At 36.1% G+C, this 15,192-nt stretch overlaps 1 protein-coding gene across 3 annotated transcripts in view; it reads right to left on the reverse strand.

Moving 5' to 3' along the window:
• Window positions 1-4: 4 nt before the first annotated feature.
• Window positions 5-15,192, reverse strand: part of LOC126935514 (membrane-spanning 4-domains subfamily A member 4A) — a 53,253-nt gene continuing 38,065 nt past the window's right edge. For all 3 annotated transcript variants that reach the window (XM_050757026.1, XM_050757025.1, XM_050757024.1), the window contains exons 3-7: window positions 11,402-11,530; window positions 8,335-8,391; window positions 6,316-6,474; window positions 2,819-2,920; window positions 5-914 (exon numbers count right to left, since the gene is read on the reverse strand). In XM_050757026.1, the coding sequence (XP_050612983.1) occupies window positions 843-914; window positions 2,819-2,920; window positions 6,316-6,474; window positions 8,335-8,391; window positions 11,402-11,530 (519 nt within the window). In that variant the 3' untranslated portion in view covers window positions 5-842. The remainder of the gene's footprint in view (window positions 915-2,818; window positions 2,921-6,315; window positions 6,475-8,334; window positions 8,392-11,401; window positions 11,531-15,192) is intronic.

Genomic DNA, 15,192 nt, shown 5'->3' on the forward strand with positions numbered 1-15,192 from the left:
AAAGTATTGCTTCTCATTTTATTTATTTTTGCTCTGCAATAAAAACAAATGTATTTAACAAATATCATATGTTGCACATTTCCATATAGGGCATAGGATACAAATTTGATTAAGATATAATTCTGCCCAGTAGAAGGTGGGAGAAGGGAAAGGAAGAAGAAGAAATAGAAAATATAAGTTGAATCTGATGCTTAATGTGATTTTTACTCCATGTATATTTTTACTCAAATGATAGCTTGTGCACGTGCAAGGATGGACTGTGCTATTTCAAAGTACTTTCTATGGGGGAAGAACAGAAGGAGAGGAAAAAGGGAGGGGGAGATGGCCACGTATCTCCACTTCTGAAGGAAAAGGCCCTTTGGTCCCCATAGGTGGGAGCAGAAAAAAGTTAAATAAATGGGAGGAATATTATACAGGGGAGCAGAAGTATGTGTTTTGCATGGAGGCCTCATTTTAGCAATACCTTTTTTGCTTTTCTGCTTCCAGATCTTATTTGCCAATTTAATGCCTTATTTAATGCCTATAAAGTTCTTACGATGAATGAAAAACTTTCAAGTACTGTTGCCTCATTAAATGCATTATTTATTAATTTAACGTCTAGTACTCTCGACAAAGAGCCAGTGAAATGAATTTTTGAGTTCCTGGGGAAAAATGAGAACATAATTTTGAATTTATTATCTCTCTATATATACACACACAGTTCATAATTGGATTACATATAATAATGATATCAATATGTCTCTCAGTATCAAAGTTGGATTCTGGTAATTTCTTATGTGAGGTTCTTGTGTTACAGTCAGCATAGATTTCTGGAGCATTTGTCTGTTGATCTTTCGGTGGCCTCAAACCTCATTAAGTGGTGTGAGAGGTGCTCCTTCTGCCATGTGAGAATTTGATGGCAGAATTAACACAACCTGTGAAACAATCAGAATGCCATAGTTGAGTCACCCAAATAACCTCAGAGTGCCCCTTTCCTGCCCACATAAAGTCATCATCCTCAGAGTTTACTCTTTCTTCTCTGATTCATTCTCAAGATCAAGCATGTGGGGCTTCTCAGTCATTCTTTAAATCAGGCCTGATTTAGGAGACAACATTCAGTGGTAGCTCTTGACCCGAGCTGCTGATGACCACTGCCCTGGTCTTGTGAGTAAATCAGTCTTATATGTGGATGACAGTGCACAATACATTGGGTAAACCAAGGTGTCATGAAAACTATGAGGTTGTTCTTCCAAACGAGGTTGTTCATGCTGATGGCATCAACATACCCAAATCATGATTTGCTGGTTATAAATAACGCATTGCAAAAACCACACTGGCCCAGAATAGCAGGGATCATCGTGAAACTCAGAAAAGTTCTGGTTGTTCTTCCACAAACTCATTGTCACATAGGGTTGGTGGAAGAAACAGGAAGAGATAGAGACCTAGCTATCATAGGCCCCCAAACCACTGCTTTTCTGAATTCACACCAAGAGATTAGGAAACAACATTCCCCAGCTCCTATGCTAAGAGCCGAAGGGAGCACAGGCTTAAATACTCTGACATGAAAGTTACTAAAGAGTTTGCTTCCATGTCCAAATGTTTCACCCACTAAAAATAAAAAGCTTTGGTCAATGAAATTATAAAATCATTGGTAATTGCTGAGAATCTCTCACTTCTCAGGTTTTACAATGCAAAACCCACTATTAGAGTTAATGTGCTATAGTCAATCTCTCTTCAGTGAGGAAGGGCTGTAGAGGAGTGGGATGTGGTGTTGCCTGGGAATCTCAAAAGAAGACAAAGAGGTACAAGATGATGGAGAAGGGCACCAGAAGAACCATCTCATCAAACTATGATTATGTATGATTATTTTATTATTTGGTTGTCGGTTTTGTCTGCCTGTGGGCCTTTGTGTAATGAAGCTAATGAGTAGCTGTTGGGGTTTTACTATCCATTTCCTCATTCTGGCAACCTCAACCCTTGGAGGATATCCCTCCCCATTCTTCCTAGAGCTGCTTTCTTGGTCTCTTCTTTCCTTCCATTCCCTACTTTCCTCTCTCCGTGTGACATTCTTTGGGTTTAGCTGCCAGGAGCAGCATCAGCTGCAGGTCTCAGGGTAAGAGAGTGGGTAGGTGGGCACAGACTGATAGAGAAGTCTGAGATCAAGATATTTCATGGAAATATTCCAGGAAAAATTGTTGTAATAGGATAATGGAATAAAATAAAATATTTTGGGGGGTCCTCTTCATTGTGAAATATCCTCATATCTGGATTCAGAGGTTATGCACTTTGAGGTAGACAGAAAGGGGAAAAGAGCTTTTATGTAGCTATTGTGTTAGGCAGAGTTCTAAGGTGGCACTCACTGACCCCTTGTGATTCCCTTCTCTCGAGTGTGGATGGAACCTGTGTATAGGATGAGATACAAGTCCTGTGTGTAGGTACTAACTACTTAACTTTCAATTTATCAAAAAAGGCATTATTCTGAATGGACCTTACCCGTTTGTGTGAACCCTTTATGAGAGGATTAAAGCATTAGCAGCCTGCTGGTTTCAAAGATAAAATACATTTTCATGAGTTCTCCAACTGAGAGGAAATGAATTCCACCACATTAGCGTGGAAGAGAATCAGAAGCTTCAGGCAAGGCCACAGCCCCAGCCAACTTCCTGATGACAGCCTTGTAAGATCCTGAGTCTAGGACCTACTTCAGCTGGGCTCAGACTCTTGAACCATGGAAACTGAGAGATAATGAATGTGTTCTGTGTTAAGACTCTAAGTTTGTGTAAGTGATTACACAGCAATAGAAAACTAATACAGAAATCTTCAAATGAAGGCCAATACTCACCCCACCAGGGGTACAACAGATCGCTTTACATCCAAAGGCAGAGAGGGACACAGCAATGCAGAATTCCAGCACACTTAAGAGGAGCACCATGCCATCCATACCCTAGGAGAAAACTCATAACAAAAGAATGTGAGAAATGGAGATGACAAGTAGAAACATTTACCAGTAACCACAATGTCATCAGAGAAAAAGCACTGGTTGGGAGTCAGGAGACCTGCCTCCTAGTGGCAGCCATTCCCTTGACCAATTCTTGATCTGCTGAAGTAACTTCTCACTTTTTTCACTGATAAAATAATCACAGACGTTTATTCCCTGGTTCAGTACCTCCCAGTGCTATTGTGGACATGGAAGATGAAAGTGTTTTAAAAAGTTAGGAAGGTAGTATAAAGATAATTGTCATCTTATCCTATTGAGTACTAGAAACTCGTATCATTGACAGAATATTATGATTCCATATCTTAGTGATTGTAAGCAGAGTAACGGTCCCCCAGGGAGGTCTGCATCCTTGTCCCCCTAATCCTTCGCTTCTGGGGATTAGAATGCAGACCTCCCTCGGGGACCATTGTTCTTTTTGCGTAAGAAAAAGCATTAAATTTGCAGATGAAATTAAGGTTGCTTATTAGTTGATATAAGCTAATTTTCCTGGATCATTCAGGTGGGTTCAGCATAATGACAGAATCCTTAGAAGTGGAAGCAAGAGGCAGAATAGAGTTCAAGAGACATTTGAAGATGCTGCAATGCTTGATTTGAAGGTAGAGGACAAGATGACAAACCAAGCAACATAGGCAGCCTACAGAAGCCAGAAACGGCAATAAAACTTATTGTCACCTAAGCCTTCAGAAAGGAGTACGCCCTTGCCAACACTTTGATTTTAGCCTAGTGAGACCCACTTTGAACTTCTGACCTGCAGAAATATAAGATAACCAAACTGTGTTGTCTTAAGACACTAAATTTGTAGTAATTTGTTACATACAGTAACAGTAAGAAGCTAATACAACGATGAATATCAAGTAGGTCAGTCTTTAATCCATCTCTTCAGAGCACTGACTTTAGGTCTAGTCTTCAGCCAAGAAACATGGTCAAAATTCGGAGAACATTGGGCAGTGCACTCATTTCTATTCATTTTACCCTGGATTGATGCAGGGATTATTCTCTCTTTTTCTCTCCATGGTTAGGGATAGTCCCTCTGTTGTGGAAGAGCCAATAGACCAAGAGCTCAGGATATGAGTGATGCAGACTTAAGGAGACCTTGAGAATATTTGCATTCATTGCTTTTTTATTTTCTTGTGCCTTCAACAGCTCTAGTGGCCTCTGTGTTTCCAACATTGCTGTAGGCACAGAAGAGAGCAGCAAACTAAACAGACAGTTCCCCTGTCTTCAAGGATTTTACCATCTAGAAGGGTAGACTAGAAGATGGCAAGCTTTCCATAAAGGCCAGATAATGTACATTGTAGGTTTTGCAGACCATAAGGTCTCTGTCACACATATTCAAACCTGCTGTTATAACCCAAAAGCATCACTACACAACATGTAAACAAATGGGCTTCATTATATTTCAATTAAACTTTATTTATGAAACTTTATTTACAAAAACAGGTACAGGGCTGGGCCTCCAGAAAAAGTAGCATGTATATAGACCTGTGGACTGATTGTGCAGGTGCCCAGGCAAGAATAGAACCATTGCTTCAAATCCCAGGAAGCCCTTATGGAGTTCCTCTGCTATAAAAACAGGCATAAAAGTGTTCACACAATTAACAGGAATTCATCATGGACTCTGGGAAATGTAATTGAGATGAACGCAGAACCAGTTACGTAATTTAGAGTCTCTTGATTAAAATTAAAAAAAAAAAAAATCAAGATAGCAACAGCAGAGCATTAGATCAAGCACAGGGCTCTTTGAACCATGAAGTCCTGGGTAACTGCGCGGGTCCCATGCCCAAGAAATCAGCCCTATCGAGTTGGCCAATTCCAGATTTTGTCTCTATCATTGTGTCCTCAAAATCTACCAATGAAGTGACCTTCATAAACTAAAAGTAAGGTCCTTCTTCAGGATAACAATAGCAAAAAATAGGGGAATTAGAGACAAGAAGTTGTAGAATCTAATCTTTTTGCCAATTTCTAACTGAATGACCTTGAAAGAATTTGTCAAATTCTCTATAGAAGCTTTTTCTTATTGTGACCGAGTGGCAAGACGTAAAATTGCTTACTACAAAAAGCATTAGAAATCTCAGGGGAAGTAAATTAGTTTAGCAAAGACACCTCAAGGGGTTATTTTGGCGTGATTATATAGCCCACAAAACTATGTAGAATTAGCTAGGAATGAAGTCAACAGAATGCGATTGATTCTGCCTAGTAAGGAAGAATGCTGGGTTTCCACGTTTACATAAGGGAAGGACACAGTAAGGAAGAGAACTAAGCAGCAAGGCGAAAGGCTGAAAGTTCATATAGAGGGAAAGTAACAAAAAATTTGCGGGTGTTGAAAAATGACCAATAGGCTTTCTCTTTTTTGTGAGATGGAGTCTTGCTCTGTTGCCCAGGCTGGAGTGCAATGGGTCCATCTCGGCTCACTGTAACCTCCGCCTCCCAGGTTCAAGCAATTCTCCTGCCTCAGCCCCCCAAGTAGCTGGGATCACAGGACATGCCACCATGCCTGGCTAGTTTTTGTATTTTTAGTAGATACGAGACTTCATCATGTTAGCCAGGCTGGTCTTGAACTCCCGGATCAGGTGATCCGCCCACCTCAGCTTCCCAAAGTGTTGGGATTACAGGCGTGAGCCACGGCGCCTGGTCAGGCTTTTTAATAATAAAGATTTAATTGTGCGTTTTAGTCTGCTGTGATGTGCTGGAAGAACTCTTCCTCCCCACAATTACCCAATGGCCCAAAATGTCAAGAAGTTTTACTACCTACAAAATACTGTGTAGGTGGCATTTTCAGAATAAAGCAATTAGGATAGCATTAAGAAAAGAAAAAATGGTACAAAAAAGTAGTAAAATTCAGAATGAAGATTAAGCACTTATCAGGAGCTAGATGTTGAGGATAAAAGTGGTTAACCTTGCAAGAACATCCAAAGATATTGGAAAGGATACTGAGTTACTTGACACTTGTAAAATACTGTTCAAGACAATTTTACTTCATTATTAGAGAACAGGAACTGACATCTGGGCCCCAGTTTTAGAGGAGATAACAGTACATACTGCATCAATGTTTTAAAATTGAACAGAAAAATTTATACAAAATACCCAGCACAGTAACTATTAATGAGTAGGTGTTCTATAACTATAAGCTTTCTTCCCATTTTGCCTCATCACATATAGAAGAATAGAGACAGAGATGAGACACGTACCTAAATCCTAAATGAAAGATTATTTTATTTCTTAATCACTCCAACTTCCCAGTCATTCAGCAATTAGGGATTATTAATTATTGTTGTTGCCAGAGCCTGCACTCCCCAAACTTGCTTCTATGATAATATCCCCTGAAAAGAGGTAGCACCAACCATTAAGATGGACACAGTCCCGTGACAGTTATTTGGGTTGCCATAGTAGTTACAGTAACGGTGATAAAATGAATAAATCGCCAAGCTAATTGTGTTGATTAAGATTGCTGATACAGCCAGTACAGAGCTGGTGATATTCATTCCCAGGCTACCTCGGACCTAGAAAGGAATGAAAATCAATTAAACAATCCAACAACATCCTCAAATATATCTCCATGAATCACTTTATACCCACCGTTTCTTTCTTACTGCCATCTATCTTTATCTTGATTATTTCAGTAGTCTTCTAACTTATCTTGTGGTTTCAACTCTAATCTCTTGCCAAAACACAAACATGATCTCATTATCCCCTAGCTTAAATTCTTCAGATGATTCCTGTGGGCACATAAGATAATCTCCAAATCTCTTTAGCAGGGTTTTCAATGTCCTTCACACTGTAGCTGGACAGCCCTGTCTGTGTCCTTCCCTGCCATTCCTTGCTTCTGAAGCCTGATTTCTTATCATTTTTCTTTCTTTTTTTTTTCTTTTTTTCTTTTCTTTTCTTTTTTTTTTTTTTTTTTTTTTTTTGCTCTGTCACCCAGGCTGGAGTGCAGTGGTGCAATCTCGGCTCACTGCAAGCTCCGCCTCCTGGGTTCATGCCATTCTCCTGCCTCAGCCTCCCGAGTAGCTGGGACTACAGGTGCCCGCAACCACACTCGGCTAATTTTTTGCATTTTTAGTAGAAACGGGGTTTCACCGTGTCAGCCAGGGTCTCGATCTCCCGACCTCGTGATCCACCCACTGTGGCCTCCCAAAGTGCTGGGATTACAGGCCTGAGCCACTGCGCCCGGCTTCTTATCATTTTTCTAAATGCTGCTTGTTTGTCATGCCTCTATACCTTTTGTATATTCTCTCTCTCAGCAGTATGTTCTTTTCTGTACATTCTTTTCTCATGGATAAAGGTAAGGAGGCTTTTAATAAGAACTAAAATTGCTGACTGGGCGCAGTGGCTCATGCTTGTAATCCCAGATTTTGGGAGGCCGAGTGGGGGTGGATAACCTGAGGTCAGGAGTTTGAGACCAGTCTGAGCAACGTGGAGAAACCCTGTCTCTACTAAAAACACAAAAATTAGCCGGGCGTGGTGGCGCATGCCTGTGATCCCAGCTACTCGGGAGGCTGAGCAAGGAGAATCACTTGAACCTGGGAGGCGGAGGTTGTGGTGAGCTGAGGTGGCGCCATTGCACTCCAGCCTGGGTAATAAGAGCGAAACTCTGTCTCAAAAAACCAAAAAACAAACAAAAAAAAGAAACCAAAAAAAGAAAAGAAAAGAAAAAGAAAAAATAACTTGCACAGCAAAGTGTGAGGAGTATGTGTCATGTGGCTGCAGCTGGAGGGGACACTAGGGAGTTGGGTTAGGCCAGATTTGAAAATCACATATTGATCATGTTCCAGAATTTGATATTTATCTTTTGAACAAAGAAAACTCGAATATGGACTTTAACAAGAAAAAAACATTTATTGAGATATGGACTTTCGCATTGTATTGGCTTTATGAAAGGCATCTTGGCATGAGAGTTACATTTTAAATTTGCTTCTTGTGTAATAACCTTATTGTGAATTTCTTTTATTGAAAATTCAAAATCCTTTTTGGATACAGTTGGAATCTACATTATAATCAATGGGTCAGTAAATATGACGCCACACCGATGCTTGGTGTCACTGTCATGGGCTGACTCCTGCCGCAGGGTGTTGCTGGAGTGGTCCTGCTTGATATTTCTTCTCAATAATTCTCTATATCTTCAAAAAGATTCCTTCGCAAGGGTAAGATTCCCTACCTTGCCAAAATATCCATTCTTATGTCAGTAATTAGCCTGACTGCAATTTTTGAAAGGCAGATTTTAGTAGGTAAAACGCACAATTGCTCCTGAGTTTTTACAAACAAAGAAACAAAATCTATTTTACACCCTGGCAGAATACATTTTTTATTAATCCTTCCTTTTTTTGATACCAAAAAAAAAAAAAAAAGAAAATATTACTCACCAGGCCTTTTGTAGTTCTAATTCCTGCTGCAATTGACAAGGATCCTGAAATAATAAACTAAAAATGAGAGAAAAAAATGAAGGTAAAAAACTTTAAACCAGTATTGGGAGTCATAACTTACTAAACTTAATTCTAAATTAGATAGGTATGTTAATCAGACCAATTATCTTAGACAAAATCACAAAGGTTTGCACATTATTTTCCCTTTTCCCAGAAAGAACAGAGAAATTATACCAGATAAAACCATGGGAGAATTTATCAAGGTTTTCAAATAACATCTAACTGAAATGATATTAAAAAACTGTTTGAGGGCACTAAGAGATAAAGTTTCCAAACTTCTGACACAAAGTAGTTCTTACACGGTACCAAAATTGATAATGATATTTAAACAAAAAATACACTAAAATTATTCTCATTTAGAGTATTTTTAAAGTTATAAGTAAAATACTAGCAAAAAATGTAAATTCCCAATTAGATGTTGACTAGAACATACTGGTTCATTTGATTCCATCAATAAGGCAATTATTTTTTAGCTAAAATAGCTAGTCAAGTTGGTTAGACTCTCTGCCTTATAGTATTCAATTGCTGGAATTTTTTATTTGCTTTTCAAATTTGATTTCAGATGATTCAAAAATTATAATATAAAAAATATTGAACTAATAAAAAGCTCAATAAATTTATTTAACTAACTTCCAAATACCCAGACATATGGATGATTCATATTATCTAAATCACCACTGGAATGAAAACGCTAGAGGGAATTACCCATCATATGATGTAAAATACATCATGAACATTTGGGATATTCCTTCAGCTCTAGAAACATTTTTTAACATTGAAATATTCTAATTTATACAATTAATGAATTTAAGAAAAAATTACATGCTAATTGCTATTCACATTTACAGTGTTGATAGGACAGGACATTTAATACAATTCAATATTAGTAACTGCAACATTATTGGTAAAATATGAAGAATTATAATTTCTGTAACATGATAGAAATCTAGCTTGGTCTAAGGGTCTTTAATTATGTTTAATGAAAAAAAAGTAGGACCATTTCATTAAAGTCAAAATCAAGATAAAGATGCTGACTATTATGTAATACTATTCTGGGTATATTTACCAAAATAATTATATAAGAAAAATAGTTGGAACAAATGGTTAAAACTATTCTTATTTAAGTACGAACAATATATATTGCAAACATTCAAGAATATGAACTAAAAATTACCATAAACTACTTTAAAAATTCAATAAGGCACCTTGGAAAAACATTATATACAGAAATTATATATACACATTAGGAGTGTGTATGTATGTCTGTGTATTTGAAGATAGGATTGAATAAGAGGACTTCATTTACCACAGGAAAAAATATGTACACACTATCTCAGAGGAAAAAAACGAGGAATGTGAAACATACAGGAACAGAACTGAAAAGGCCAAAAATAAGAGGAACTTGTGACTGGTTCTTGCTATTGGTACTTATACTGTATAAAAGATTAGAAGGAGGCACTTTACAGACGAGATATGGAAAAAAAGGTTGAAAGAATAATGGAAAGTAGCTGCAGAAAAGATTTCACCAATTAAGTAAAGGCTCATCTCATGGAACACCTACAAGAGTCTGAGTGATGTCTCAGTGGACAAATGGCTCCTGCAGTTCCTGGTAATCTACTGAACATATGTGGAAGGCTTGCACCACGTAAGCTGGTTTTTAATGTGATCTTGAAAAGGAAATGGAAATCAAAGCAGAAAACTAAGTGGTCAGATGTATGCAATTCTGAAAATACACTGACCCTATTTGAATCTTCATTCCTGTACCAAACAGTTGTGATCTTGGGTTAGTTACTGAACCTCTCTTCATCCATAAAATGATGATAATGAAAAATCAGAAGTTTGTGGTGATTGTTTGAAATGAAACTGCACATATAAAGCACTTAGTAAAGTATCCACATGATAGTAAGAGTTTAATAAGAGCTGTTATTGGCATTAGTATTTTTGGATATATGAAGTATTGTGCAACTTTCTAAAAGTAAAGCACAGCTTTACTGTTCTTCCAATCTTGCACTTCTGCTGTAAACAGGCGAAGGGGAGCAAAGAGCAAGCTCTACTATAAAACTCTAAACTATTTCATTCTTAGTTTTAGAAATAAATGGAAACCTGCAATGCTAGAATAGATTCCCTGATTCTAACGTAAACCCAACTTATACATTTTATTTTTCTCTTATCAGTGGATAAAACTTGGTATTTTATTCTCAATTTTACTTTCAATTTGCATTAAAACTATCTTGTGTTTTCTCTTGGGAAAAAGTTTTTTAATTTAATAATAGTTATAATTAATTTAATATTAATTATAATAATTATAGTTATTTTTATTGAATTTATGAAATAAAATATATCAAATAACATTTTCATTTTCTAAGGTAACAATTTCCTGAGTTTTGATAGTCAATAGACTAGATATGAGAAACTGCTTGTGTACCAGCCATATCTCCTCTTCCTCCTTGCTAAGCAAACCATTGTTTTGTTCAGTTTCTCATGAGCTAAAGGTAGGGTTGACTCCTCCCAGCTACAGAGGTAAATCTTGATTAGTCCAAGCCAATAATGGCAAGTTCGTTGTCCTTACTGACAGCTGATTTGGGAATATGTATATAAAATATTTACCAAAAGTTGGATGTGTCAACCATCTCCCCTCTGATACGGTCGGCTAGCAATCCTTGATGAAATCCTTGCACCACTGAATGAAGCAATCCTAGAAATGACAAGCCACTAATCTTGTTGTGAACTAATCAGTGCTTTCAATGTTTAAGCCATTCTGGTTTGGGTCTTTGGCAATGTGCTGCTGTGGTATATCTAACGGATATATATAAATATTTAATCTACCTAGATTTAATATAATACTATCAGTAGTACTTTAAATATGAGAAAATTGAGTAAGAAATGGTTAGATACCACTCTCAGATTTGCAGAATTACAAGATACAGTTAGAATAGGATTCCAAGGATCAGGGTATTGACAACTGCTTTATGTTATCTTCAATTATATCAAAAGATACTCTACTCACCATCACTGACCCCCAAATTGTGTACCCGATATACACGGAAATAGGGTAATGTCCATAAGCACTAAATGCAACACACATCATTGTTATTCCCATGCTAAGGCTCATCAGGGCAATCAGAATCTGCACAACCTAGAAATGATGAAGAAAGTAAAAACTGATTATCCACCACAGAAATAGTGCTTCTGCCACCCCCTTTCCAATCACTAAGCTATCCTTAGTCTTCTTCATTTGATATAGTCATATGACCTTCTTAGTATTCTCTTATCACTCTTTTTTCACATAAATAACCATGAATATTTTCTTACCAATATTACCTCTCGGGATGTCTATCGTTGCCAATAATTTCAAGGTTAAGAGGAGTATGCCAGAACCAGCCCAGAGTTGCTTTTCTGATACCTACGATGTTACTTCTACCACAACTATTTCTCTCTGTTTATCATGAGCTCAGAGAAGTGGCCTAGGAATTAGAAAGCAATTGTTGTAGCAAGAAGAAGTAACCTGAAGAAAGGAGAGTATATACAGGGGAAGAAAAAAAGAAGAGCAAATATGATATTTTCTTGAAGTCTGGAGTATGAGGACATGAGTATGAGTACCCAGGGATCTAAACATAGCAGAGTAAGAGTACCATTATCCCATGGCATTCCAAAGGATCAAAAATATTACAACAACTTAACAAAATTTATGGGATGTAGTGAAAGCAATGCTTAGAAGAAGATTTATAACATTGAATGAATATATTAAAAAATGATCTAAAATCAATCTCCTGAGAGTCTACCTTAAGAAACTAGAAAAAGAAGAGCAAATTAAACTCCAAATAAGCAGTAGAAAAACTATAATAGAAATTAGAGCAGAAATCATAAAATTGAAAACAGGACATGAGTAGACAAAATCGATACAATCCAAAGCAGTTTTTAAAAATATATGTATGTATAAACAAACTAAAAACATCTCTAGCCAGGCTAAGAAAAAGAGAGAGGACAAAAATTACTAACATAAATGAAAGAAGGAACATCACTACAGTTCCCATAGAAATTAAAAGGATAATAAAATAATGTTATGAACAATTCTACGCCCACAGTTTGATAGCCTTGATAAAATGGGTAACCCTTAAAGACAATTTGTCAGAACTCACACAAGAAGAAGGAGACACTCTGAATATGTCTATAATTATTAAATAAATTGAATCAATAATTAATAAATTTCCAAAACAGAAAGCATCAGACCTAGAAGGGCTCAGTGGTGAATTCTACCAGACACTTAAGAAATAAATTATACCAATTATTTACAGAAAATAGAAACAGAGGAAATACTCCTTAACTAATTCTATGAAGCTAGCACTACCATCTACCAAAAAACCATGCAAAAACATTACAAGAAAAGAAAACTACAGACCAACATCTTTGATGAACAAATATGCAAAAATCCTCAACAAAATATTTGCAAACTAAATCTAACAATGCATTAAAAAAATTGTGTAGCATCACCACTTGGGATTTATCCCAGGTATGCAAGTCTGACTATACATTGAAAAACCGATTAATGTATTCATCACATCAACAGGCTAAAGAAGAGAAATCACATGATTGTATTAACAGATGCAGAAAAAATATTGAACAAAATCCAATGCCTGTTTATTATAAAAACACTTGAAAAAGCTATCAATAGAGGAGAACTTCTTCAGGTTGATAAAGAATATTTATAAAAACCTACAGCGAACTTCATACTTAATGGAGAAACTCAAAGTTTTCTCACGAAGATCAAAAACAAGGCAGGGATGAGCCCTGTCACTACTCCTTTTAACATTGTACTGGAAGTCATAATAGAAACAGTAAGACACAAAAAGGAAATAAAGATATATAGATTGGTCAGGGAAAAATAAAACTGCCTTGTTCCCAAACGACATGATGTCTGTGTAGAAAATCTGAAAGAATCAACCAAAAATTCCGGGAACTAACAAATGATTATATTAGGTTTATAGTATACAAGATTAATACATAAGAGACAATTACTTTCTTATGTACTTATAATGAATAAGTGAAATTTGAAATTAAAAACATAATGCCATTTAAATTAGCACCTCTAAAAATTAAATATTTAGGTATTGGTATATGGTATTTGTTAGATATAAATCTAACAAAATATGTACAAACTCTATAAGAAACTACAAACTTTGATAAAATAATTAACTAAGTAAATGGAGAGATATTCCATGTCTATGGATAGGAAGACTCAACATTGTCAAAATGTTAGTTCTTCCCAACTTGATCAGTAGATTTAATGCAATCTCCATTAAAACCCTAGCAAGTTATTTTGTATATATTAATAAACTGACTCTAAAATTTATAAGGAATGGCAAAAAAGCTTAGAATAGCAAACACAATCTTGAAGAAGAAGAAGGAGTTTTAAGACTAACACTACCCAATTTTAGGACATACTATAAATCAGGGCTGTGTGGTGTTAGCAAAGAAATGACAAATAGATCAATGTAATAGAGTAGAAAGCCTAGAGATAGCCACACAAATATAGTCAAGTGATCTTTGGTAATGAGCTAAAGTAATACAATGAAAAAAAAAGATAGTCTTTTAAAAAAATAGTACTTAAAACTTGATATCCATAAGTAAAAATAAAACTTAAACACATACCTTTTATCTTTCATAAAAATTAACTCAAAATGAATCACAGACATAAATATTAAACTAAAAACTATAAAACTCCTAACAGAACATAGGCCCAAATCTAGATAACCTTGGGTTTGGTGATGAATTTGTCAATACAATACCAAAGGCACAAACCATGAAATACAGAATAAATCATCTTAATTTTCTTAAAATTAAAAAATTCTGCTCTGCAGAAGACATTGTCAAGAGATGAAAAGACAAACCAGACTGGGAGAAGATATTTGCAAGAGTCATATCTGACAAAGGATCGTTATCCAAAATATATAACAAACTTAGAACTTAACAATAAGAACATAAACATCCTCGTTTAAAAATGTGCCAAAGAATTTAACAAGACACCTTATGAAAGAAGATATAGACATGGTAAAGAGACATGTGAAAAGATGGTCCACATCTTATGTCACAAGGGAAATGCAAATTAAAATGATAATGAGAGTCCACTAGCACCTGTTAGAATGGTAAAAATTCAGAACACTGACACTACCAACTGCTGGAGATTATGTAGAACAGCAGGAACTCATTGAGTGTTGATTGAAATATTCAAAATGACAAAGCCACATGGAAGACAGTATGGCAGTTTCTTACAAAACTAAACATACTATTACCTACAATATAGTAATCATACTGACCCAAATGAGTTGAAAACTTACATCCACACATAACCTGCCACACAGATATTTATAGCAACGTTACTCCTAATAGCCAAAGTTTGGAAGCCATCAAGATGTCCTTTGTAGGTGAATGCATAAATAAACTGTGGTACCTCTAGACAATGAAATATTATTCAGTACTAAAAGTAAATGAACTATCAAGTCATAAGAAAACATGGAGGAAATTTAAATGCATGTTTTTAGGTGAAGGAATACAACCTAAAACAAAAAAAAAAAAAACAAACAAAAAAAAACACCTATTGTACAATTCCAACTGTTTGACTTTCTGGAAAAGGCAAACTATGAAGACAATAAAAGATTAGTGGTTGCCAGGGATTGGTGGGATACTATGTGATACTATAAAGGTAGATTCATGTCGCTATACCTTTGTTAAAACCCATAGAACACACAACACAGAGAATGAACCCCAGTGTGATTTGTGTACTTTTAGTAATGATGTGTC

Source organism: Macaca thibetana, chromosome 14, assembly GCF_024542745.1.
Source record: "Macaca thibetana thibetana isolate TM-01 chromosome 14, ASM2454274v1, whole genome shotgun sequence".
Taxonomy (NCBI): Eukaryota; Metazoa; Chordata; class Mammalia; order Primates; family Cercopithecidae; genus Macaca; species Macaca thibetana.